Here is a 24,701-nt window from a genome sequence, read left to right as displayed (position 1 = left end):
AGGAGGAAGGGGGGGGGGAGAGAGGAGAAGGAGGGAGGTCGGGTTGGTTCGGGTAGAGGGAGGGAGCGCGGGTCGGGTCCGGGTCGGTGGGGGGGGGGGGCAGTGGAGAGAGGAGGAGGGGGGGGGGGGCGGAGAGGAGACGGAGGGAGGTCGGGTTGGTTCGGGTGGAGGGAGGGAGCGCGGGTCGGGTCCGGGTCGGGGGGGGGGGGGGGTGGGGGCGGAGTCAGGTCGGTGCCGGGTGGTGGCCGAGGTCGAGTCGGGTCGGGAGGAATCAGGAGCTGGGCGTGGGAAGAGCCTTATTCACGCAGCCCCAGTGAGACCATTCGGCCAGGGCTACGGGCTGCGTGCTTCGGGCCCCTCCCACACAGTTTTGGGCGACTGGAGCTACTGCACATGCGCGCCCACTGCAGGGACTTGGCTCTGCCCCCTACAGCTCGTGCTGCGCCGCGCCCGACTCCAGAGGACCAGCAGGGAGCCGGAAAATCTGTAAGTTTTTTTTAGGCGCACTTTGTGGCGCGAAAAACGGGCGTCCAGGTCGGGGCTCCGCCGTTCTAGGCGCGGCCCGAAACTTGTGCCCATAGAAATTAGGTGCAGGAAAAGGCCATTCAGCCCTTCGATCCTGCACCGCCATTCAATAAGATCATGGCTGATCATTCAACCTCAGTACCCCTTTCCTGCTTTCTCTCTGTACACCTTGACCCCTTTGGCCGTAAGGGCCATATCTAACTCCCTTTTGAATATATCTAACGAACTGGCTTCAACAACTTTCTGCGGTAGAGAATTCCACAGGTTAACCACTCTCAGTGAAGAAGTTTCTCCTCATCTCGGTCCTAAATGGCTTATTCTTAGATTCTGACCCCTGGTTCTGGAACTCCCCAGCAACAGGAATATTCTTCCTGCCTCTAACCTGTCCAATCCCGTCAGAACTTCATATGTTTCTGAGTTCCCTTCTCATTCTTCTGAACTCCAGTGGATACAAGCCCAGTTGATCCAGTCTCTCTTCATATGTCAGTCCTGCTATCCCAGGAATCAGTCTGGTGAACCTTCGCTGTACTCCCTCAATAGCAAGAACATCCTTCCTCAGATTAGGAGACCAAAACTGAACACAATATTTTAGGTGTGGCCTCACCAAGGAGTACAATTGCAGTAAGACCTCCCTGCTCCTATACTCAAATCCTCTATGAAGGCCAACATGCCATTTGTCTTCTTCACCGCCTGCTGTACCTGCATGCCAACCTTCAATGACTGATGTACCATGACACCCAGGTCTCGTTGCGCCTCCCCTTTTCCTAATCCGTCACCATTCAGATAATGTTCTGCCTTCCTGTTTTTGCCTCCAAAGTGGATAACCTCATATTTATCCACATTATACTGCATCTGCCATGCATTTGCTCACTCACCTAACCTGTCCAAGTCACCCTGCAGCCTCTTAGCATCCTCCTCACAGCTCACACAGCTACCCAGCTTAGTGTCATCTGCAAACTTAGAGATATTACATTCAATTTCTTCATCTAAATCATTGATGTATATTGTAAATAGCTGGGGTCCCAGCACTGAGCCCTGCGGCACGCCACTGGTCACTGCCTGCCATTCTGAAAAGGACTCGTTTATTCCGACTCTGCTTCGTCTGCCAACCAGTTCTCTATCCACATCAATACATTACCCCCAATACCATGTGCTTTAATTTTGCATACTAATCTCTTGTGTGGTACCTTGTCAAAAGCTTTTTGAAAGTCCAAATACACCACATCCACTGGTTCTCCCTTGTCCACTCTCCTAGTTACATCCTCAAAAAATTCCAGAAGATTTGTCAAGCATGATTTCCCTTTCATAAATCCATGCTGACTTGGACCGATCCTGTCACTGCTTTCCAAATGCGCTGCTATTTCATCTTTAATAATTGATTCCAGCATTTTCCCCACCACCAATGGCAGGACAACCGGTCTATAATTCCCTGTTTTCTCTCTCCCTCCTTTTTTAAAAAGTTTTGTTATATTAGCTACCCTCCAGTCCATAAGAACTGATCCAGAGTCAATAGAATGTTGGAAAATGATGACCAATGCATCCACTATTTCTAGGGCTACTTCCTTAAGTACTCCGGGATGCAGCCTATCATGCCCTATTGGATTTATTAGTAACCACTTTATATTTATAACCTCTAGTTCTGGTCTCGCCCGCAAATGGAAACATCTTCTCTACGTCTACCCTATCAAACCCTTTCATAATCTTAAAGACCTCTTATCAGGTCATCGCTCAGGCTTCTCTTTTCTAGAGAAAAGAGCCCCAGCCTATTCAATCTCTTTCAAAACATATTATGTAAGCTGTAGAAATGGCACCACAGTATTTGGTCCATCGTGCCTGTGCTAGTGTCAGGTCATCAACTGACATCTCATTTATCTATTCTTTCCCCATATTCTTTCTTTTCAATTGTAGTTTAAACAATGCTATAAGTCGCTGGCCCCAAATGTTTGCAGTTTGAGTCATGTTGCATTGGTGAGTGGAGTTGTGCCCGCATAGGTCTGCAGAGTCATTTGCCTCAGAATTTCATGGGTTGACTCATTTGCATATCCATTGGTATAAATCACATCTTAAATTGCAGTAATGTGCTGGGGTGCTTGAAAATTGGGTTGCAACCTTTAAAATGCTATTCATGGCTGAAGATTACAGCAGGTGAGTAGCAAAATGCTCAGCTCACTCGGTTTACGGTCAGGAAGTGGCACTGGATGACCTAGGAGTGTTTTTCTGGCATTTCTCAGCCAGTGAAGGGACAAATGCATGGCACAGGCACGAGAAGAGCCTACAACTTCAACTAGTTGCACCCACAAAGACATCCTTACATAAGAACATAAGAAATAGGAGCAGGAGTAGGCCATTTGGCCACTCGAGCCTGCTCCGCCATTCAATAAGATCGTGACCTCAACTCCATTTCCCTGCCCGCTCCACTTAACCCTCGACTCCCTTATCATTCAAAGATCTCCACCCTAAATATAATCAATGACCCAGCCTCCACAACTCTCTGGGGGTAGAGAATTCCAAAGATTCACGACCCTCAGAGAAGAAATTCCTCTCATCTCCTTTTGAAATGTGCGACCTCTTACTCTGAAACTATGTCCCCTGGTTCTAGATTCCACCACTAGGGGAAACATCCTCTTTGCATCCACCTTGTCAAGCCCCCTCAGAATCTTATACGTTTCAATAAGATCACCTCTCATTCTTCTAAACTCCAATGAGTATAGGCCCAACCTTTCTTCATAAGACAACCCCTTCATCTCAGGAATCAACCTAGTGAACCTTCTCTGAACTACCTCCAATGCAAGTATCCCTCCTTAAATAAGGAGACCAAAACTGTACACAGTACTCCAGGTGTGGTCTCACCAACACCCTGTACAGATGCAGTATACTTTCCTACTTTTATAATCCATCACCCTTGCAATAAAGGCCAAAATTCCATTTGCCATCCTAATTACTTGCTGTACCTGCATTTTGTGTTCCATGTACAAAGACCCCCAGATCCCTCTGTGCCGCAACATATTGTAGTCTCTCTCCATTTAAATAATAATTGATGCAATACAGAAGGGGAGAGCATGTTCATGGGAGGACGCTACAAAAAAATGTAGTTTGTGCCATGTAAAGGGAGATGGTACTGGCACTGTGCCAACTCTCATCCCAGCACTACAGACCAATGCCATAAAGAGTTCAATAACCTGACTAGACCAGGCAAGGTAACACACCAGCTGCTCTGTTAATTCTTTCTTGGGCATTTGCACATTCGTCACTCCATAAAACTAACATCTGTACATTTTGATGAATGTCAGAAGTACATGATAGGTCCAAGTCAGCATGGATTTGTGAAAGGGAAATCATGCTTGACAAATCTTCTGGAATTTTTTGAGGATGTTTCCAGTAGAGTGGACAAGGGGGAACCAGTTGATGTGGTGTATTTGGACTTTCAGAAGGCTTTCGACAAGGTCCCACACAAGAGATTAATGTGCAAAGTTAAAGTACTTGGGATTGGGGGTTGTGTGCTGACATGGATTGAGAACTGGTTGGCAGACAGGAAGCAAAGAGTAGGAATAAATGGGTACTTTTCAGAATGGCAGGCAGTGACTAGTGGGGTACCGCAAGGTTCTGTGCTGGGGCCCCAGCTGTTTACATTGTACATTAATAATTTAGACGAGGGGATTAAATGTAGTATCTCCAAATTTGCAGATGACATTAAGTTGGGTGGCAGTGTGAGCTGCGAGGAGGATGCTATGAGGCTGCAGAGTGACTTGGATAGGTTAGGTGAGTGGGCAAATGCATGGCAGATGAAGTATAATGTGGATAAATGTGAGGTTATCCACTTTGGTGGTAAAAACAGAGAGTCAGACTATTATCTGAATGATGACAGATTAGGAAAAGGGGAGGTGCAACGAGACCTGGGTGTCATGGTACATCAGTCATTGAAGGTTGGCATGCAGGTACAGCAGGCGGTTAAGAAGGCAAATGGCACGTTGGCCTTCATAGCGAGGGAATTTGAGTACAGGGGCAGGGAGGTGTTGCTACAGTTGTACAGGGCCTTGGTGAGGCCACACCTGGAATATTGTGTACAGTTTTGGTCTCCTAACTTGAGGAAGGACATTCTTGCTATTGAGGAAGTGCAGCAAAGGTTCACCAGACTGATTCCCGGGATGGCGGGACTGACATATCAAGAAAGACTGGATCAACTGGGCTTGCATTCACTGGAGTTCAGAAGAATGAGAGGGGATCTCATAGAAACGTTTAAAATTCTGACGGGTTTAGACAGGTTAGATGCAGGAAGAATGTTCCCAATGTTGGGGAAGTCCAGAACCAGGGGTCACAGTCTAAGGATAAGGGGTAAGCCATTTAGAACCGAGATGAGGAGAAACTTCTTCACCCAGAGAGTGGTGAACTTGTGGAATTCTCTACCACAGAAAGTTGTTGAGGCCAATTCACTAAATATATTCAAAAAGGAGTTAGATGTAGTCCTTACTACTAGGGGGATCAAGGGGTATGGCGAGAAAGCAGGAATGGGGTACTGAAGTTGCATGTTCAGCCATGAACTCATTGAATGGCGGTGCAGGCTCGAAGGGCTGAATGGCCTACTCCTGCACCTATTTTTTATGTTTCTATGTTATGTTTCTAAATGACTTGCTTGCCCAAAGACAACTTAAGCTGAGGAGAGTGACCTGCTGTGAGAGAGAAGTAGAATTCATACCTTGATGCGGTTTAGTCCTGAAGGACCCAACAGGACTCCACAAATGATGTAACCGAACATTGTAGGAAGCCCCATTAGGGTACAAATCCAACCACAAGGCAGAGATAACACCACAATAGAGATTATATCCTGCAAGAAAAAATTGCAGATTTAAATACATTATTTCAAAGGAACACATTTTCTGTTTGAGTTCTTTACATAAATATGCAAATTCAATCAAAGCTTTTTCCTGGTTAGTAAAATAAGTTATTCACTTAACTGGCAAAGATCACTGAAATTGTTTATGGGTCCTTTAATCCTAATTTGAGAACTAGCAGTACAAATGAGAAAGTTTTGAATAAAAGGGATGAAATTGGCTCGAGACCAGCTGGAGTGAAAGGACTGCTGATACACATCTAATGGTTGATACACAAGATCGATCACTGTGGAAACCTGCATAACTGAGCCACATCTAAGACAATGGATGAACGGAGTGTCAAGCAGTTCCTGAGCTGTACATGAAGAAGCCCCTTGTTGGAAAGCAACTGTCCCAAAGGTGTGGACTTTTAGTCTCTTCTGCTTAACTCCATTTACACACAAGCTATGGTTTGGTTTGTTGCAGCTAGTTCTGACGTTGATCATAAAGATGCACAAGATACTGTTTGATATGATATGCAAAAAAAAATGTCTGAGAGTCAGCCAGTCATTTCTGAGCGACATTAAACTAAAAGCAGAAATTTTTAAATGTTTTCCCAAAAATTGATGGCCCGGAGCGACTGTGAATTATGTTTGTGCTGGAATGGAGACAAGCAGGACTTCCACCAGTATAAAGATCCTTGTCAAACGTCAGGAACATAAATGAAACCGGAGCAATTAACCCATTGCATACACAGGTCTGCTCTGTGTGGTATTATCACCATTTTAAAAAGAGCTGGAGAGTATAGCACACTAAATCTAGTAAGCAGATGATTGCAGGGAGAGGGTCCACCATCACAAGGCAACGTGGGATGGGCAATAAATGCAGTCTTGCGAGCGCTGACTGCGTTGATAATAGAAACAAATAATAAGATATTGTTAACCGTCAGAAATGCAGCTCTCCATCATACAGAACAAGGTACAGTGTACAGGGACTGCTGCTAAGACCATCAAGAGAAACCTGCAGCAAACACCCAATTATTGTGACAACTCCTACTTTCTAACTATGTCCCAGAGTTCAGATCATTGTTCATCCCCATCAACTTTTATCATTTTTAAAACTTCAATTGGTCACCTCCATCAAGAATAAACCTGAGCCGAACATCATAGCCTTAGCAATTGGATGGAACCTTGTTTGCCGAGCATTTCCCTCTCTCATGGCCACAGCTGCTATTAGATAGCGATGTAGAGAGACTAATTAGTGCTTTAGGCAGTAACAGTATCTCCTCTTCATTTATCCCTTTCCTCCACTAATACAAAGGACTTGGTTTTTACTTTATTTAAGCTGCTTCAGTGCATTTGGTTGCGATTTTCAAATTTTTTCCTGAATAAACACTACCCTTCCGAAGTCCTTTTCCTGATCTGTAGAACTGCACCATTCAAGATGTGGTTTCTTGTTCCCTAGCAAGATGTAATGGGCCTGAAAGTGCTGAAATGGTGGGTTTGGTGGTCAAGCCGTTAACTAGACTTTAAAGCTCACCATTTACATCGCAATATAACATCGTCGTAAATTGGTGAAAGAACTTGCATCGCGCCTTTCACAACCTCAGAAGATCCCAAAGCGCTTTACAACCAATGAAGTATATTCATTGTTGTAATATAGGATACGCAACAGCCAATGTCCACACAGCAAGGTCCCACAAACAACAATGACCAGATAATCTGGTTTTGGTTGAAGGACAAATATTGGCTGGCCAGCACCTCTTCGAATAGTGCCATGGGATCCTTTACACCCACCCAAGAGGATAGACTGGGCCTCGGCTTAACATTTCATCTGAAAGACGACGCCTCTGGCAGTGCAACACTCCCTCAACACTGCACTGGAGTGTCTGCCCAGCCTCTGCAGTGGGATTTGGAGCCACAACTGATACTTAAACATGGTACAGGTTTCAAGACTAAGGGATTCCTCAACTGTGCGCTGGGCTACTGCTACAGTTTGACCAGATGATTCTGCAAGCCAATGCCCAAATCTAAAGCAGTTCAGGCCAGACAAGCAGTCAAAAGTTTGCCAGTCCTCTATCTCGATATACTATGTGGTCTTAACTGGTCAAGCTCTCGCACACTTGTGCACACTTAAGGGATCCCTGAGCCTTGAAACCTGTACCTATGTTCTTTGGAATTTAGATAAATGGGGTACAGCTCTGTACAAAGAAGGCACACAGAAATTCTACCAGTTTGGTTTGAAGACCGTTAAACATGCTGATGGAATTCCACGCTGTCAGACACTCAGCTGGCAAATTTTAAATCCTTATGAATATGACTGCAGTGGTTTTTAATATTTCCTCCTCCTCCAATTTTAGTGTCACCGCCAAATTAAGATTTTGCTTTCAATGTCCTCCTGTGTATATTAATACATAATATAAATAACTAGGATGCCACAACTGATCCTTGGAGCATCCCACTGGCAAAGTATCGTCAGAAGACAGTCTGGGGAAGAACAATATTTATTAAACGTATTCGGATGGTTCCATGTGTCAGCCTTACTGAATACTATTGGTTAGAGGTTAGCACATGAAAAGCAATGCAATAGATGGAATGGTCATGAATCATTTCAGTTTTCTTCTGGTCCTTTAGTAACCAGGGAGTAAGTGTCTAAGTTGCAAAATAAATGGGTAACATTCTGGCTTTACAGACATTGGTTATCTGAGAATGCCGGAGCCTACTCAACACTGACAAAATGTGAAATGCTGTAGGTTGATGCCAATAGATGGAGCTCAAGATCATTTCAGCAAAGCATTTGGCCTGGGCCTCAACACTGTTCTATCCTCATGCAAGTAGGGTTCCTCTACCATCAGGGCTTGGAACCTTCTAATACACCTTACACGCACCAAGAAAGCTGCTCGGCAAATCAACTTCTTTTGAAACTAGAAATTTGAAACGTTCTGGCAGTTAAAAAAAAAACTGAACAAAAAAGGACTCTGGTTACTATTATAAAATGAAGGCCATAATTACCTTTATAAAATGAATATCGGCTCGTGGGATGGTCGAGTCCCTCGGTTTGGTCAGTATGTACTGGTTGTTCTGAGAGTCAATGAGCATGCTCAGCCCCAAACCATCCTGTACTTCATGCATAGAAAAGTTTCGCTTATGGTCTTCCTCATCCTCTTCAACTCTGATGACTGCTTCAACGTTTACACCATGAACCTGAAAAATAAAAATACTGTATTTCCACCATTGGCTTCAATCACAATTGGATCAGACAAAAGACACCATCTGGCACAGTTCAATCGAACAACCACTCATTCTCAGTCACAAGCGACTGCCAGAATTAATGCAAGTGCTCAGATAAACTCCAGCAACAGAAGCAAGGTGCTGCAACACTACGGTTTACAAATTACCTAGTTGTTTGTGGACAATGCACATCTCAGCCTTCACTCAGTGCTATTTTCAACCTCTGAACTATTTCCTCGGCTAACAAGTTCAACACTATTGGGAGCGTAATGAAATATGATGGCAGCTGTCCTGGGAATTTGTATTTTCAGGATGAACTTTTTAAAATCAGAAAATTATGCATGAATACAAATTCATGTCCAATTAAAAAATTAGGATGCGACTTTACAAACATTAAAATATTTTAAAGGTTAACAGAAAGATATCATTCACAGAGGGGTCAATAAACTCATATTAATGAGACCCACTCTTACTGTCCATACAGACTGAAGAGGCAGCATCAATTCTGGGAGTTATGGGGCTGGATTTTCAGCTGTCGAACGCCTCAGTTAGCAGCCAGAGGCTGCATTAATGCGAGCGTTAGAGCTTAGTGACCGGGCGCACAGCTTTTACCGCCTAGACGGAAAATTCATTAGAGGTTCACCGGGAACGTAAACCGCTAATGCCTGGCTGCTGACGAACACAATGGATTCCTGGTGCAACGCGCATGCGTGCACCCCGGTCACTAAATTCGGTGCGTGCGCCTCATTGAGCGCCCGCCAATAACATCTGGAAAAACAGTGGGTGCAGGCTTGCAGAGTCATAAACTAGTGTCTACTTAAAGGGATGAGGAAGCGCTTCCCTCGGAGTTCACAGTCAGTGCACCGTTTACACACAGCACGGTGCGGGAGCCTCCCATTTTACAGCGGCAGACAGACATAACAGTATAGGTTAAAAACAAGTGATTTTGAAAACTTTAATGGATGCATTACTGTGCCATGCCTTTAAGACTAAGCTTTTCCCGGAATCTGATTCAGAGTGCCATGCATGCGCAACAGGCCTGCAAAATGTACCAACCAGACTTTCATTATCGCACCCCCAGCTCTGGTGTACAACTGCTGATTTATCGCCCGTCAGCTCTTCGACCGATTAGACAATTTCTGGGGGGGAGGTGCAGATTTTTTTCAAGGTGTTAAAAGTACTGCTCCGCCTGGATTAACGCCGTAACAGAGGCGCAACCCAACTTCTCCCCATAGGTTCTTAATTTGAGACACGCACTGACACTGGGACATTCTGGGAGAGTGTTTTGTCCCAGGACAGGTCCCAACTCAAGTCTTGAGATTTTTGTGCCATTTGCTACAGAACAGCTGAGGAGTGCCCCACTGAATGTCCACCCAGTATTCAGAGCAGAGGCTCCGGTCCGGTCTCCTTCGCGGGGCTGTCTGGAGTGGGACTTGAACCCAATCCTTCTGAATCAGAGGCGGGAATGCGATCACTAGGCCAAATGCTTACTCCTAGATAGAGTACTATCTTAGTACAAACATTACAACGGTTTGCCTTTCCTGTTGTCAGCTTTCTGTCGCACTGTCAACTTATTTCCATTCTAAATTCTATTGTCTCCATCTATAATGGGTTTTGCCCATATAATCTCATCCTTCTAATTGTGCAATCTGCCCCCTAATTGGTTTTGAAATTGTTTCTCTCATGTGCCATTTTTCTTAGTAATTGAAATTTCGAAAGCACAAAATAAGGATTCTAACAAAATGTAAATAATTAAATTTATTCCATGAATTGACTAGTGTGTCTTCATTATAAGATTTTACTTGAAGGCCTCAGATTCGCTCAAAAGCCTGAGCTTGGATTTAATATATTTCCCCAGTGCTGTGACTCAGTAGAAATACAACTGTGCAGTCTGAGCACTGCAGTGTACCTCGGTTCCCATGATGTATCGGTACCAGAAAGTACATTCAGCACAAAGTGCCTTTTCCTTATCGTAACTGGGTTCACTTCTTTTCAGTTGAATTTTGAAGAAATCAATCTCTAATTGTCTCAACTGAGAATCTAATTTCTAATGGCTATCCGAGACAGAGATGCCACAGTGACTTTCCTGATTGTTTTTTTCAAATAAAAGACGAGTTGAATTTTGATATCTAATTCTGTGCGTTTTGTTGATAATGTTTAGAATCTTTACATTTTCTTGAGAGATAGAGACACAAACAGGCACATCAATCACAAAAGATCAAATTCAGTGCTTACTTTTTCTTCTTTCGTATGGTAGTACAGGTGCAACGTCCCAAATCCGGAACTCCGAAAACCGGAATTGTCCGAAAACCGGACATTTAGCGCATAGCTGATGGAGTCGTCTGGAATTATTGTCCGAAAACCGGACATATTTGAGGCAGCCAACAGTGGAGTGGTTCAGTTTGGTAGAAAGAATAAGGAGGCCATATACCGGTAAAAAGTGCAGCGCCAGGGGACTGTAGACGGCAAGGAGCGGAGTGAATCGGCAAGCAGCAAGGTCCAAAATCCGGCAAAACCCGAAATTTGGCACGGATTCAGTAGAGAATTCCAGATTTCAGACAAGAAAATCAACTGCCTGAAATCCGGAATCCTCGACCAAATCCGTGACGGATTTCAGGGTTTGACGGATTTCGGACCTCGCCGCTCAAAACCTGAGGAATCCGGATTTCAAACTATTGATTTTCTTGTCTGAAATCCAGAAAAACCCAAAAACCGGCGTGGACTCAGTCCCGAGGATTCCGGATTTCAGACGTTGTACCTGTAAGGAAAGCAAATCAAACGTCAATATCCAAATTGGATATCCAGGCCAAAGCTTCCAGTGTAACAGCAGGATATCTTGTAGGCTGCCTGAGGGCAGTGCTCAATGATGTACTCCAGGGTCTGATTTGGAGCTCCACAGTCACATTGATGGGAGGTGCTTTAATCTTCCATCTATGGAGAAGGTGGCAGCATCGACCATGACCAGTTCTGAGGCGGTTGATGGTTGTCCACTGTTTGCGAGGAAGGTTTGATCCGACAGGTTGTTGTACTAAGGAATCCATTCCATATGTCGCAGTTCTTCCAAACATTTCGCCATGAGTGCTTACTGAGATTGCACAAGCCACCCCCCTCCAACCAATGCCGCCGGGACCTAGCCCTGCCCCTCCTCTTCCCTCCCCTCACTGCTGACAAAAAACAGGAATCCACCCATTAGCTAAATCTCACATTCAACACCCAATTTACAAGATGTAACATTTATATGGCATCATGTTGTCAATTTTAACCAACATAGAATGTACAGCACAGAAACAGCTAATTCGGCCCAACTGGTCAATGCACCACATGAGCCTCCTCCCAATTTACTCAGTAATGTCAACCCCACTGTCTCATAAATCATGTGGCACTCTTAAAATCTCATGCGATTAGGTAAGAAATCACGAATTATTGTTTTTTGGCTTATAAAACTCATTAGTGGTTTTATTTCATCTCCAACAGGTCACAGATTTTTACCAAAATGATGGCCCAGAATTTGTGGTGCTGATGACAGTGAACTGGCAGCATTCAACGTCATTTCGCCTTTGAAGCTGACCGCAACTTCAGGATTTAGCACGAGTGCAGCCCAACGTGGAAATCCTGCAGTCGCGGTCTGTCATTCACTGCTGAGACACTGGCTGCACTGTGCCAACCCTTACCCACCCATCCCCTTCACTGAGCCAGTAATCAGTGAGATCTCTCAGATCATAAAAACAGATGAAACCTTTGGCTGTTCCGCCATAATTACGTTGTTAAATTCCCCACTAAAGGTTAGACCCAAAGGTACTATGTGTAACTGGAGTTTTAATAGAGTATTGACTGCTGAGCAACGGTTATGGCCCTGAAAAACTCATTTTAATTTTGTCCAGTGTCAAATGTATCCATTATAACAAAAATTAAAGTTTAAAGAAATTTTAGAAATTAATTTTTAAAAAATTTGTTCATCTTTATTTCAGGTTTTCTTTTTCCACATGCGAGAGCCCCAACCTTAGTTTTGCTCTCCAACATTTTTTTAAAATTAGAATTTTAGTAGTTCACCCACTTCCTGGTTCGCTGACTGAGAATTCTGCATTTTGATTGGCTGCTTAGACAGTTTGTTGACGTCACAGCAGCTCTTCGCTGGAAATCCCCACTAATGTCCATTGATTTCAATTACACGTCAGAAACCCCAAAATTCCCACCACAGAGATCACGAGATCTTTGTACGAAACTTACTTCGGGGCCAGCGGCAAATGCCTTTGCTTCACCACTGACCACAAATTCCGTCCATTATTACTGCATCTGAAAAGGCTTCACAAATGTTTTTTTCTAAATCCTGTTATCATCACCCTTCACCTGGTGTCCAACATAACCACCATGCAATGCCGTCCCTGTTGCTGCCAACCAAAGGTGAGTTTTGGAGGGTGGGGGGGGGGGGGGGGGGGGAAATCACGATTACCCCCAGTGAACACTGATGTGATTGGTGATGTGAAAACTTGCATCTTCCCTTCAGTTGGAAGGTAACCCGACAGGTTTAGCAACATGCCAGTTGAATATTTCACCGCACGACGCCTCCTTGCTCTTCCTGGAGTGGGATTAGGCTCGGTGGCTCCTTTTGAGAATACTAGCACCGTTTCAGGTGTAACCCTCCACTACCCACCTACTCACTGCAGCTGTGTTTTTCAGGGTTTTATTCCTTCCCCTCTGCTGTTTACTGGCCTGTCTGCACAGAACCCAGTGAGAGAATCACTGGATTATTTTTTCATTATCCAAGTACCTGGGAGCTGCTGTCATCTCCAATTAGTAAATTACAACAAGAGTGTTCTGATTGACCTTGGGCAATGCTACATTACTGAATTATTGGCACATAAAGTCACTTTATTGAACTGAGTATAAGGGCTTACCTACAGGAATGACTTTTGTCATGGGATTGAAGAAAATCATCTGGTGCAGTTTAAGGAACACCCTGCTCATCGTCTCCCTCTTTCCTGTCCCCTATGTATTTATCAGCCTCCTCCCTTCTCCTTCTCTTCTCTCCCCTTCTGTCTCTCTTTTTTTCTTTCTCCCCCTTGCCTCTGGTCTTGCTCCCCAACCCCTCTGGTTTCTCTCTCCTGCCCCCTCCTATTTTCTCTCCCTCACATTTCACCCCAGTCGCTCTCAGTCTTTTTCCCCACTATCTCTCAGTTTCCTTCTATCTTCCTCCCACTTCCTCTTTTTCCTGTAGCTCACTATCTCTTTACCTGTCCAGTCTCTCACTCTTCTTCCCTTAATCTCTCCCACACTCTTCTCCCCCCAGCCACATGAATCTCTTCCCTCCACGTCTCCATCCCTCTTTCACTGGTCTCGTTCTCTATCCCTTTTCCCGAGTCTCGTCCTCTTCCTCTCGTATCTCTTGCATTTCTCTCTCTGTATCCCATCTCTCTCTCCCATTCCCCCCTCTCTACCACCATCTGTCGTCCATCCCTCTCTCTACATCAATCTTCCCTCACCTCTTTCTCTGTACCTCCATCTTTCTCTCCCAGTACCTCCATCTCTCTCCCCGTCACTCTTCCACATCTCTCTATACCTCCATCTCTCCCTTTCCTCTCTGTACCATCATCTCTTTCTCTCTTCCATTGCTCCCTTTGTACCCCCATCTCTCTCTCCCTCCCAGTCACTCTTTCTCCATCGCGCTCACTCTTTCTGTACCTCCATCTCTCTTTGTGCCTCAGTCTCTTTCTCCGTCAATCTTCCCCAATCTCTCTCTAACTATCTTTCTCCCATTCTTTTCTGTACCCCATCTCCTGGTCACTCTCCACCATCTCTCCTCCCCCATCCAAGTCTCCTCCTCACCAGATCGCACTCGCTGACTGCTGATTTGTGTGCGCGCACAGGTAAGTGGTGCGAAGCACTGCATTGCAGAAAATGCAATTCTCGCCAAGCCAGATTGAGCGGCTCCAGATGGTATTATGGCGAGAATGGAACTACATCTCCCAGCATGCCCAGCAAGTTAGACCCCCTCCACATAGTGTGTGGCAGAGTGCGCACTTTCGCTTTGCTCAGCGTGTCAACAATATTGCAGACGAACTTTTATATCGTGAGTTTTCTGAGGTTAACCGCGAGATGGGCTGAAATTTCATTAAAGATCCTGTGCCTTGGGATTAAATCGCGAGAGTTGGCATTACTGCTTGCTTCATCTCAATTTATCCTTCTATTCTTTTCTCTCGCACGTCTTATCTAGCTTCTCCTTAAATGTGTCCATACTATTCACCTCAACTACTCCATGGTGGTAGCAAGTTCCACATTCTCACCACTCTGAGTAAAGAAGTTACTCCTGAATTCCTAATTGGATTTATTAATGACTATCTTATAATTATGGACTCCCACATAAGTGGAAACATCTTCTCCACAGTTACCCTATCAAACCCCTTCATAATTTAAAAACTTCTATCAGGTCACCTCTCAGTATTCCCTTTTCTAGAGAAAAGAGCCCCAGCCTGGTTAATCTTTCCTGATGGTGATAACCTCCCAGTTCTGGTCTCATTCTTGTAAAAAAATTTTGCACCTTCTTCAGTATTCCCAAGTGTGGTGTAACCAAGTTTCTATACAAGTTTAATTTAACAAATTAAGGAGGTCGTTAAAAAGGCATATGGGACCTATACAGAACATCATTCACTTTATTTGGGAATGAAAACTGCATTGTTTACTGGTTATTTATTCATTTCGGTAAGTAAGCAACACCTAGAGATTCCAGAATTCCCCATTAAATGGCCTCAAAGTAAAAGGTTTGACAGCTTCAGGAAGTATTAACTGACTCTTTACATGAAAAAAGGATTCTGAAACAATGGATCCGACTGTGTGTGAGGCTCCTATAATTAAGGGTTTGCACAGAGCTGCATTCAGCAACTCACCAATTTGTTATTGTCAAACACGTGATCTTCAATCTCCTCTTCCAAACGGTCAGCAGCCTTCCGCACATCCTCAAGAATTTCATCAAGGATCGACAGGCTTTTGTTTCCATGCTGTATATTTTTGAGAGCTTCTGCTTGGTGCTTCTCTGCAGCCAATAACTCTACATACTCTTTTTCTTCCTGTAAGTTAAAAAGAGCAATATCAGAAATAGCTCATATCCCCCTGCTCCTCAAACCTCCAATCCCTTTAATACCTCATAGAACATAATGGGAGCAGGAGTAGGCCATTTGGCCCCTCGAGCCTGCTCCGCCATTCAATAAGATCATTGACTCAGCTCCACTTCCCCGCCTGCTCCTCATAACCCTAGACTCCTTTATCATTCAAAAATCTGTCTACCTCCACCTTAAATAGCCTCCACAGCTCTCTGGGGTAGAGAATTGCAAAGATTCACGATCCTCAAAGAGGATATTCCTCCTCATTTCTATTTTAAATGGGCGACCCCTTATTCTGAAGCTATGCCCCCTAGTTCTAGATTTCCCCCACGAGGGGAAAATCCTCTTTGAATCTACCCTGTCAAGCCCCCTCAGTATCTCATACGTTTCAATAAAATCACCTTTCATTCTTCTAAACTCCAATGAGTATAGAGCCAACCTACTCTACCTTTCTTCGTAAGACAACCCCTTCATCTCAGGAATCAACCTCGTGAACCTTCTCTGAACTGCCTCCAATGCAAGTATATCTTTCCTTAAATAAGACCAAAACTGCCTCACCAATGCCCTGTACAGTTGTAGCAGGACTTCCCTACTTTTATACTCTATCCCTCTTGCAATAAAGGCCAACATTCCATTTGCCTTCCTAATTACCTGCATACTAACTTTTTGTGTTTCATGTACAAGGACCCCCAGCTTTTTGTAATCTTTCCCTATTTAAATAGTAATTTGCTTTTTTATTTTTCCCACATTATACGCCATCTCCCAAATTTTTGCCCACTCACTCAAGCCTATTTATATCCTCTTGCAGATTCTTTGCATCCTCCTCACAACTTGCTTTCCCACCTATCTTTGTATCATCAACAAATTTGGCTACATTACACTCTGTCCCTTCATCCAAGTCACTGGATACTGCTGGAGCCTTGGATTTCAGGGAAATGAATGTACACTTCAACAAGAAAATCTCAAAAATGGTCAGTATTGCAAACTGCACACGGCTGGAGCTTTTGCACTGCATTTAATGCTCCCCTCTAGTCTGAACTGGAACAGTCCCACAAAACTGGCTGCAAGTTACAGAAAGTTCCTAACAGAGAACAGTGTGCATCTTCAGCAAAAACAGGAAATACTGGAATGTCAGTCAGCAGCTCTCAAAAGACTTGTTATAATGTAACCCTTTGTCAGAACCAGTGGTAAAGAGCACACACTCAAAACATTAACCACTTTTTTCTGTCCACAGATGGTAACTGACCTGCTGGTATTTCCAGAGTTTCCGGTTTCGATTTAAATTTACAGCATTTGCAGTTTTCATGGTTCTCTTTTTATGCATGTATTGCTAGATATCATCATCATCACGATCCACGACGCAGCCCTGGACCACTTCCCATACCTCGGGAGGCTCCTATCAACAAGAGCAGGCATTGATGACGAGATCCAACACCGCCTCCAGTGCGCCAGTGCAGCCTTCGGCCGCCTGAGGAAAAGAGTGCCCTCAAAACTGCCACCAAGTTCATGGACAACAGGGCCGTAGTAATACCCGCCCTCCTGTATGGCTTAGGGACGTGGACCACGTACAGTAGACACCTCAAGTCGCTGGAGAAATGCCACCAGCGATGTCTCCGCAAGATCATACAAATCTCCCGCAAGGTCAGATGCACAAACATCAACATCCTCGTCCAGGCTAATATCCCCAGCATTGAAGCACTGACCACACTTTATCATCTCTGCTGGGCAGGCCACATAGTTCGCATGCCAGACACGAGACTCCCAAAGCAAGCGCTCTACTCGCCCACAGCAAACGAGTCAAAGGTGGGCAGAGGAAACGTTACAAGTCCACCCTCAAAGCCTCCCTGATAAAGTGCAAAATCCCCACTGGCACCTGGGAGTCCCTGGCCAAAGACCGCCCTAAATGGAGGAAGTGCATCTGGGAGGGTGCTGAGCTCCTCGAGTATCGTCGCTGAGAGCATGCAGGAATCAAACGCAGGCAGCGGAAGGAGCGTGCGGCAAACCAGGCTCCCTGCCCACCCTTCCCCTCAACCACTGTCTGTCCCACCTGTGACAGAGGCTGAGGTTCTCATATTGGATTGTACAGCCACCTAAGAACTCATGCTAAGAGTGGAAGCAAGTCTTCCTCAATTCCGAGGGACTGCCTATGATAGATAACAAAAAGGCCAAGGTCTATCAAGTTCTCCTATCATCCTGATAGTCGCATTATACAACGATACAATGATTACATCCTGAAACAAGCACTCTACTCCGAGCTCCGTCACAGCAAGCGAGCCCCAGGAGGGCAGAGAAAACGCTTCAAGGACACTCTCAAAGCCTTCTTGAAAATATTTAATATCCCCACCGACTCTTGGGAATCCCTGGCCCAAAACCACTCAAAGTGGAGGAGAAGCATTCGAGGAGATGCCGAACACTGAGTCTCTCCGCCGGGAGCACGCAGAAGCCAAGTACAAACAGCGGAAGGAAGGAGCGTACAACAAATCAAGCACCCCACCCACCCATCCCTCCAACCACCACCTGCCCCACCTGTAGATCCCACATTGGTCTCATCAGGTACTTTAGAACTCATTTTAGTGTGGAAGCAAGTCATACTCCGGGGTACTATCTAAGAAGAAGATACAAACAACGATAATGGAGTTGTTGACCAATCACGATCAATGAATCTACAATAGACCAAGACATGAGGCGAGGAAAACCCCAGCGGTGGAGAGCTTTAGGACCCAGAGGACCAAAGTCACCTGTTCCCCCTGAGCACCTTACACTTACCACATCATGTCTCAAATTACTTATGTACTGCATCCCAAAATATTATTTTCTGAAAGAAGTCCATCTAATTTTTATTTGAATGAATCAATACTATCTGCTTCCACCATCTCCCTGTTCCATAGATTGACCACTTTCTCACTGAAATGATGGCTCCTACATTAAACGGGGAGCCCGCTAGTGTGCAAAGATCCCGGCATAGGAGGGGTCCCAGGATAGATCCTTGGGGGACACCAGAGGTAATGGTGCAGGAGCGGGAAGACAAGCCGTTGCAGGTGATTCTCTGGCTACGATTAGATAGGTAAGAATGGAACCAGGCGAGTGCAGTCCCACCCAGCTGGACGACGGTGGAGAGGCGTTGGAGAAGGATAGAGAGGTCAACCGCATCAAAGACTGCAGACAAGTCAAGAAGGACGAAGAGGGATAGTTTGCCTTTGTCAGTCACAAAGGATGTCATTTGTGACTTTGATGAAAGCGATTTCTGTACTCTGGCAGGGGCGGAAACCTTAATGGAGGGATTCAAACATGGAACTGCAAGAAAGATGGGCACGGATTTGGGAGGAGACAACACATTCTAGGGCTTGAGAGGAAAGGGAGGTTGACGATGGGGCAGTAGTTTGCAAGGGCGAAGGGGTCGAGGGTTGGTGTTATTTTTAAGGAGAGGGGTGATGACAGCAGATGTGAGAGAGGGACAGTACGTGAGGAGAGAGAACCGTTCATCGAGAAAAGGCACAGCAACAGACAGGCAGCACAAGTGAAAAAGTTCAAGACATACAAGCAAATGCATACTGAAAAAAAAGTGAGCACAAGAGGGGGCCGAAGGAGAATCAGCATCTGAAAACTGGTCAGACAAAATCAGGAGCAGCAGAGCACAAGACAAAAAGATTAAGGCCCGTATTTTGCAGTGCGTATGGCGGTGTACTCTCGGGCCATTCATTCCGCCTCCGAAAACCTCATTGATGGCGCAGAGTTGGGCTATTTGCCCAACAAATGCCCAGCGATTACATACGGAAATGTTACGGCTGGTGGAAACAGGTGCATGGCAAAATGAAAAAGAGCTTTTTTTTTTAAAAAGTAAAGCTTTAATGAGAAGCAATCCTAAAGTATGTTAAAGCTGCAGGTTTTTAAAAATATTTCATAACTTTCTGCGCAGTGCACAGTGTTTGTTTAGAAGTGGGAATTATGAGTAATGAATCGGATTCCCACAATAAAAGCAAAATCTGATGGTATTTTAAAGAATGTATTAAGTATTGTACATTGATGGAGGAGAGAGTTTTAAGGAGACAGTTGCTGGTGAAGTGGGGGTTTTCTTTGCTCTCCAGGGTGATCCTGAAGTAGCAGGCTGTTTTGGCCGATAGTGCTTGATGTGTTTTAGCCAGTGGTGATGGATGCGTCAGAGGGTTGGGGACTCTATACTTTAGAGCAGCGTAGACTTAGGGGGGATATGATTGAGGTTTAAGATAATGAAGGGAATAGATAGTGTTCCAGCTGACAGTTTATTACAATTAAATGGGTTAGGCAGGACCAGGGGTCACAAATGTAAGTTGCATAAGGCTAGATCCAGGTTGGATGTCAGGAGGTGGCTCTTTCCCCGGAAAATAGTAGACCTCTGGAACAAGCTGCCCTCTCATGTGGTGGATGCAGACTCGCTGAATTCCTTTAAGCAAAAGCTGGATTTGTTTCAGGCTGCGGCGGAGATCACCTCTTGCAGACAGTAGGTATGGCAGGGAATTTTATGGCCAGTGATCTCCTGGACTAGGTTCGATCACCTCGATGGGTCAGACAGGAATTTCCCAGATTTTTTTCCCCCAAATTGGCCTGGGTTTTTTACCTCTCCCAGGGGATCGCATGGTTTCAGGTGGGGTGGAGTGTATATGTTGTGATACACAAGGTATCGCAATTGTGTGGGACATGCTGGATGGACCAGATGGTCTTTACCTGTCCGTCATTGTTCGTATGTTAGCTCTGAACATGTGCTCAGCAATAAGTGAGATGCAAAATGGTATGCGCCACAAGAGTCTGGAAACAATGGCCTGGAAATTCCGTCCTCCTCGGGTCCTTACACAATGTGCATGTGCTGAAAACTGGCTTTTCCGATCTGTCACGCTCCAGCTTGACTGATCCTCCGCATCTCCACGAGGACATTCGCATGGGCAGGATTGCGTCTTGCCCAGTGGATGTCCTGAAAACGCTTGCGCCTGATAAAAGCAGGTGCATAACCTACTTTTACAGGCGTAAGAGTTTTAAAACATACATAAACATCATAAAATAAAAAATTTTAAACGTTTTATTGTTTAAAAACCCTGCCCACTACAGTAAATTTATTTTAAACCATAATTTAAAACACGTTTTTTTTTGTATAAATCATAATTCTTTTTTAAAATAAGACATTAATAACTTTAATTTAAATTAATCTTAAATATGTAGTGTATTTTTTCTATTTTTTTTTATTAATGTTTTGGTGTTTGGGGGCTGGTTCTCAATCATAATAAATGGGAACTTAGAGTTTCCATTATTATGAATGATAAAATACTGTACTTGGATTGGCTGCCCAGAGCCACGTGACTGAAGCTCCGACTTATGCACGTCCTGATGTGCACGCGCTCCGATGCGCAGTGAATGAAGGCCTCAGGACCGGGATCACTGGTGGGCGCAGCAGGAACAGGTAAGTGCGCGGCATTTTTCCCTGTTTCAGTCATTCGCCCGCAAGAAGACCGCGTCCGGGATCTCTAGGCCAATACGTACACTTGACAGGCAGAGGCTGAGCTCGCCCACCAACCCCTGATCATGCTGGCTGGGGAAGCAGCTGAGAGGGAGTGGGGAGGCTCAAGCCTACATCCTGAACCTGGAACCACCAGGGACATAGCACCAGTTTAAAGAGAGGGAAAAGCATTATTTTTTTTAAAGAGAGAAGTATACTCTTATTGTAAGAGTTATTAAACGTTTGCATTGTATATTGATGGCTGACTGCACATTGAGAATCAGGTTGGGAGCATGGACAACACAGTAAGTCACAGTTTTTATGGTAGGTCTGATCTATAATAAAGCAAAAAGTCTGACCTTTATAGCTGCTTCTCTCAAGGCTTCCAGTCGTTGCTTGCTGCTTTCTTTCATGTTCACTATATCTTTGTAATCCCCCTGAAGAACTCTTTCAAGCCCATGGACAGCCTGGAACACTGATTTTTCACTCTCATTCAACTCCTTCTGAAAGATCTCAAAGGTGTGTACCTGGAAGATCTTTTCTTCCACTGACAGTCTGGAGTCCATTCCTACTGCTTTAATTGCTTTCTTTAATTTGTTGAGCACCACATTCTTCTGGAGAAGCATGCCAGACAGCTTCTTGCAATTGTCCATGATCCATAATTTTCCCTTGGTGATTGTTGCTCCTCTCCCTCTGTGCAGTTTGATTGCATGTTTGGCCACATCTACATACTCTGCAGCTCGCATGGAGCAGCAGTACCCAAGTATAAACACAATCCAGATGAGTTCAGATTTAATCGGCTTCATTTTGAGACACTAAATTCACAACTACAGAAAGACACCGTCTGAAAAAGTTCCATGCCGATTAATTACAATCCTGAGACAGACACAAATTAAATCATTAGACTGATAGCAATTTAAACCACTTCACAATGTGCAGTACTATTTGTATGCAATGTCATGTTTTATTTCACAAATGCACGATTTAACTTCTTACCCATAAATAAATTCAGCCACTGAAAATCATAAATTATAGATTTTTACATCACAGAAGGAGGCCATTCGGTTTATTGCATTTGCGCTGGCTCTCTTAAATTAGCTATACACTTATTCCCATTCCTCTGCCCTTTCCCCGTACCCTTTTACATCTTGCTTTCACCAATATTGAAAGAATGAACTTTCCACTCTGCGCAAGTCCTGGACTGGTTCTTGAACCCACAACCTTCCCACTCAGAGGCAGGGAGCAGGATGGGAGGCTGGCCAGAAAAGCATTGAAATGGTCCAGTCTGGAGAGGACAAGGGCATAGATAAAGGTTTTTAGCAGCAGACGGCTTGAGAACGTGGCGGAGGTTGTAACGGAGGTGGAAACTCAGTGCGGGGTCAGATAGGATGCTGAAATTGTAAATAGTCTGCTTCAGCTTAAGACAATGAATGGCTGGGAAGGGGGATGGAAACAATGACGAGGGTACTGAGTTTGTGGCGGAGGACAGAGACGATGGTTTCAGCCTTCCCAATGTTTAACTAGAAGAAATTGTGGCTCGACCACAGCAGATAAGTAGTCCAACAGAGGCAGAGGAGAGGTTGAGACAGGTGGGTGAATGACAGAACTGGGTGCCCTTAGCATACATATGGAAGCTGACCTATGTCTGTGGATATAGATAAGGAAGAGGAGGCGAGGAAAGATCCTTGGGCTTTTCCAGATAACAGTGCAGGGATGAGTAGAGAAGCCATTGCCAGGGATGCTCTGGTTATGATAAGCTAGACAAGAGTGTACCCAAGGGAGGACAATCCCATGCAGTTGGTCAATGGAGAAGGGTGTTGGAGGAGGGTGGTGTAGTTGACTGTGTCAAAGTCTGGGAGGCAAGGAGTGATAATGCATCATGGTCACAGGCACAGAGGATGTCACGTGTGACTTTGGTTAGGGCTGTTTTGTTGCAGTGGTAAGAATGACAACCTGATTGAAGAGATTTAAAATGGGATGTTGGAGGAAAGATGGAGCTGGTGGGTGGGTGCAGGGGGAAATGAGCGACTGGTTAAGATCTGGAAAGCACTGCCCGAAATGGTGGTAGAAGCAGATCCAATAGTAACTTTCAAAAGGGAATTGGATATATACTTGAAACGGTCATCATCTGTGCTGTAAGAGTCTATGATAAGATCAGAGATCAGAAGTTCACTCAGCTGCATTCACAATTCCTCAGATAATGAGCAGTCTATGCAGCAAGATCTGGACAACAACCAGGCTTGGGCTGATTAAGTGCAAAGTTACATCCACTTCACACACGGCAATGACCACCTCCCCATTGACATTCAATGTCATTACCATCACCGAGCTCCACCCCCCACCCCACCCCACCCCACCCACCAACAACATCCTGGGGGTGGGGGTGGGAGAGAAGATCACCATTGACCAGAAACAACTGAAACAGACATAGAAATGCTATGGCTACTACAGCAAAGGCATTGATATCCTAAAGCAAATAGCTCAACTCCTGACACCCTAAAACCTCCCTATCTACAAGGCACAAGTTGGCATGTGATAGAATTCTCTCCACGCATCTGGATGGGTGCATCTGCAGCAGTACTAAAGAAGCTCACCATCATCCAGAGCAAAGAACATATCGCCGCTTTGCGGAGAAACTGTGATTAGTCCGCAAGAGTGACCCCGAACTTCTGGTCGCCTGTCACTTTAATAATACTCCGTTACCATTCTGTCCTCGGCCTCCGACATTGTTCCAATGAAGCTCAACGTAAGCACGAGGAACAGCGCCTCATCTTTCAATTAGGCACTTTACAGTCTTCCAGAATCAACAATTTTAGACTATAACTCCTGCCCTAATTTTTTCAGATGGCAGCAGTTGATGATTCTGCCATTCATACCTCTTCCAGACCCACCTTTTGGGAAAGACGGCACAACCCCGACAGTGCGGCACTGCCTCAGCACCGCACTGGAATGTGGATTTATGTGCTCAAGTCCCTGGAGGGGGGACTGGACCCCACAACCTTCTGACTCAGTGGCGAGAGTATTGCCACGGAGTTGGCAAGTTCCAATTGGAGGAGGAGCGGGCCGGGCGGGACCTTGTGCCCCATTCCCGCTTTGTCACTCGGGGTCGGAGCAGTCTTGGGGCCGACAGCGTCCGCTGGATCCGGCAACAGCCGAACTCTGCCGCTTCAAAAGCGCTTCTCCCCCGCCGCCGGGCCCCGGGCTGAACGCTGTCAGCGGCTCCGGCAGCGAGAACCCCACGTCCCGGTGACTGAACCACCGGCCCCGGCAACCCCATCACACAGCCCGGGCTCACCGGCCGCTCGCCGCCTTTCTCCGTTCCATCGCCATGATCATCGTCCGCTGACGTCCCCAGGCAGGCAGGCCCGCCCCCTCCGTGACATCTGGTCACGTGTCCGCCGGCCAATCGCGCGGCTCCGGCTGACGCAATGACCAGCCTTGCATCAACTGTCAGCGGCAATCCGGAGAGCGAGCGTGTGTGGCGGTTCCCGCCCAAATTCCCGCGGGCCAATCGCTGCCTGTCGGGAAGGCAGCGCGCCCGATATTGGTACCACGGGCGCAGGCAGCGCCTCAGCGGGTT

General features: G+C 45.5%; 2 protein-coding genes across 3 annotated transcripts in view; one reads left to right on the top strand and one right to left on the bottom strand.

Annotated features, from left to right (window-relative positions):
• tmco3 (transmembrane and coiled-coil domains 3) overlaps positions 1 to 24,509 on the bottom strand; it is a 61,851-nt gene extending 37,342 nt beyond the window's left edge. For both annotated transcript variants that reach the window (XM_070894147.1, XM_070894148.1), the window contains exons 1-5: positions 24,417 to 24,509; positions 21,481 to 21,997; positions 15,445 to 15,624; positions 8,345 to 8,536; positions 5,219 to 5,347 (exon numbers count right to left, since the gene is read on the bottom strand). In XM_070894147.1, coding sequence (XP_070750248.1) covers positions 5,219 to 5,347; positions 8,345 to 8,536; positions 15,445 to 15,624; positions 21,481 to 21,927 — 948 coding nt within the window. In that variant the 5' untranslated portion in view covers positions 21,928 to 21,997; positions 24,417 to 24,509. The remainder of the gene's footprint in view (positions 1 to 5,218; positions 5,348 to 8,344; positions 8,537 to 15,444; positions 15,625 to 21,480; positions 21,998 to 24,416) is intronic.
• A 71-nt stretch (positions 24,510 to 24,580) lies between these two features.
• LOC139276328 (THO complex subunit 1) overlaps positions 24,581 to 24,701 on the top strand; it is a 53,968-nt gene continuing 53,847 nt past the window's right edge. The window contains exon 1 of the mRNA XM_070894143.1: positions 24,581 to 24,698. The gene's annotated coding sequence lies outside the window, so the exon portion shown is untranslated. The remainder of the gene's footprint in view (positions 24,699 to 24,701) is intronic.

This window comes from Pristiophorus japonicus, chromosome 11 (assembly GCF_044704955.1).
Source record: "Pristiophorus japonicus isolate sPriJap1 chromosome 11, sPriJap1.hap1, whole genome shotgun sequence".
NCBI classification, from domain to species: domain Eukaryota; kingdom Metazoa; phylum Chordata; class Chondrichthyes; family Pristiophoridae; genus Pristiophorus; species Pristiophorus japonicus.
The sequence above is the reverse complement of the archived record's forward strand: the minus strand, read 5'-3'. Positions and strand labels throughout refer to the sequence as shown.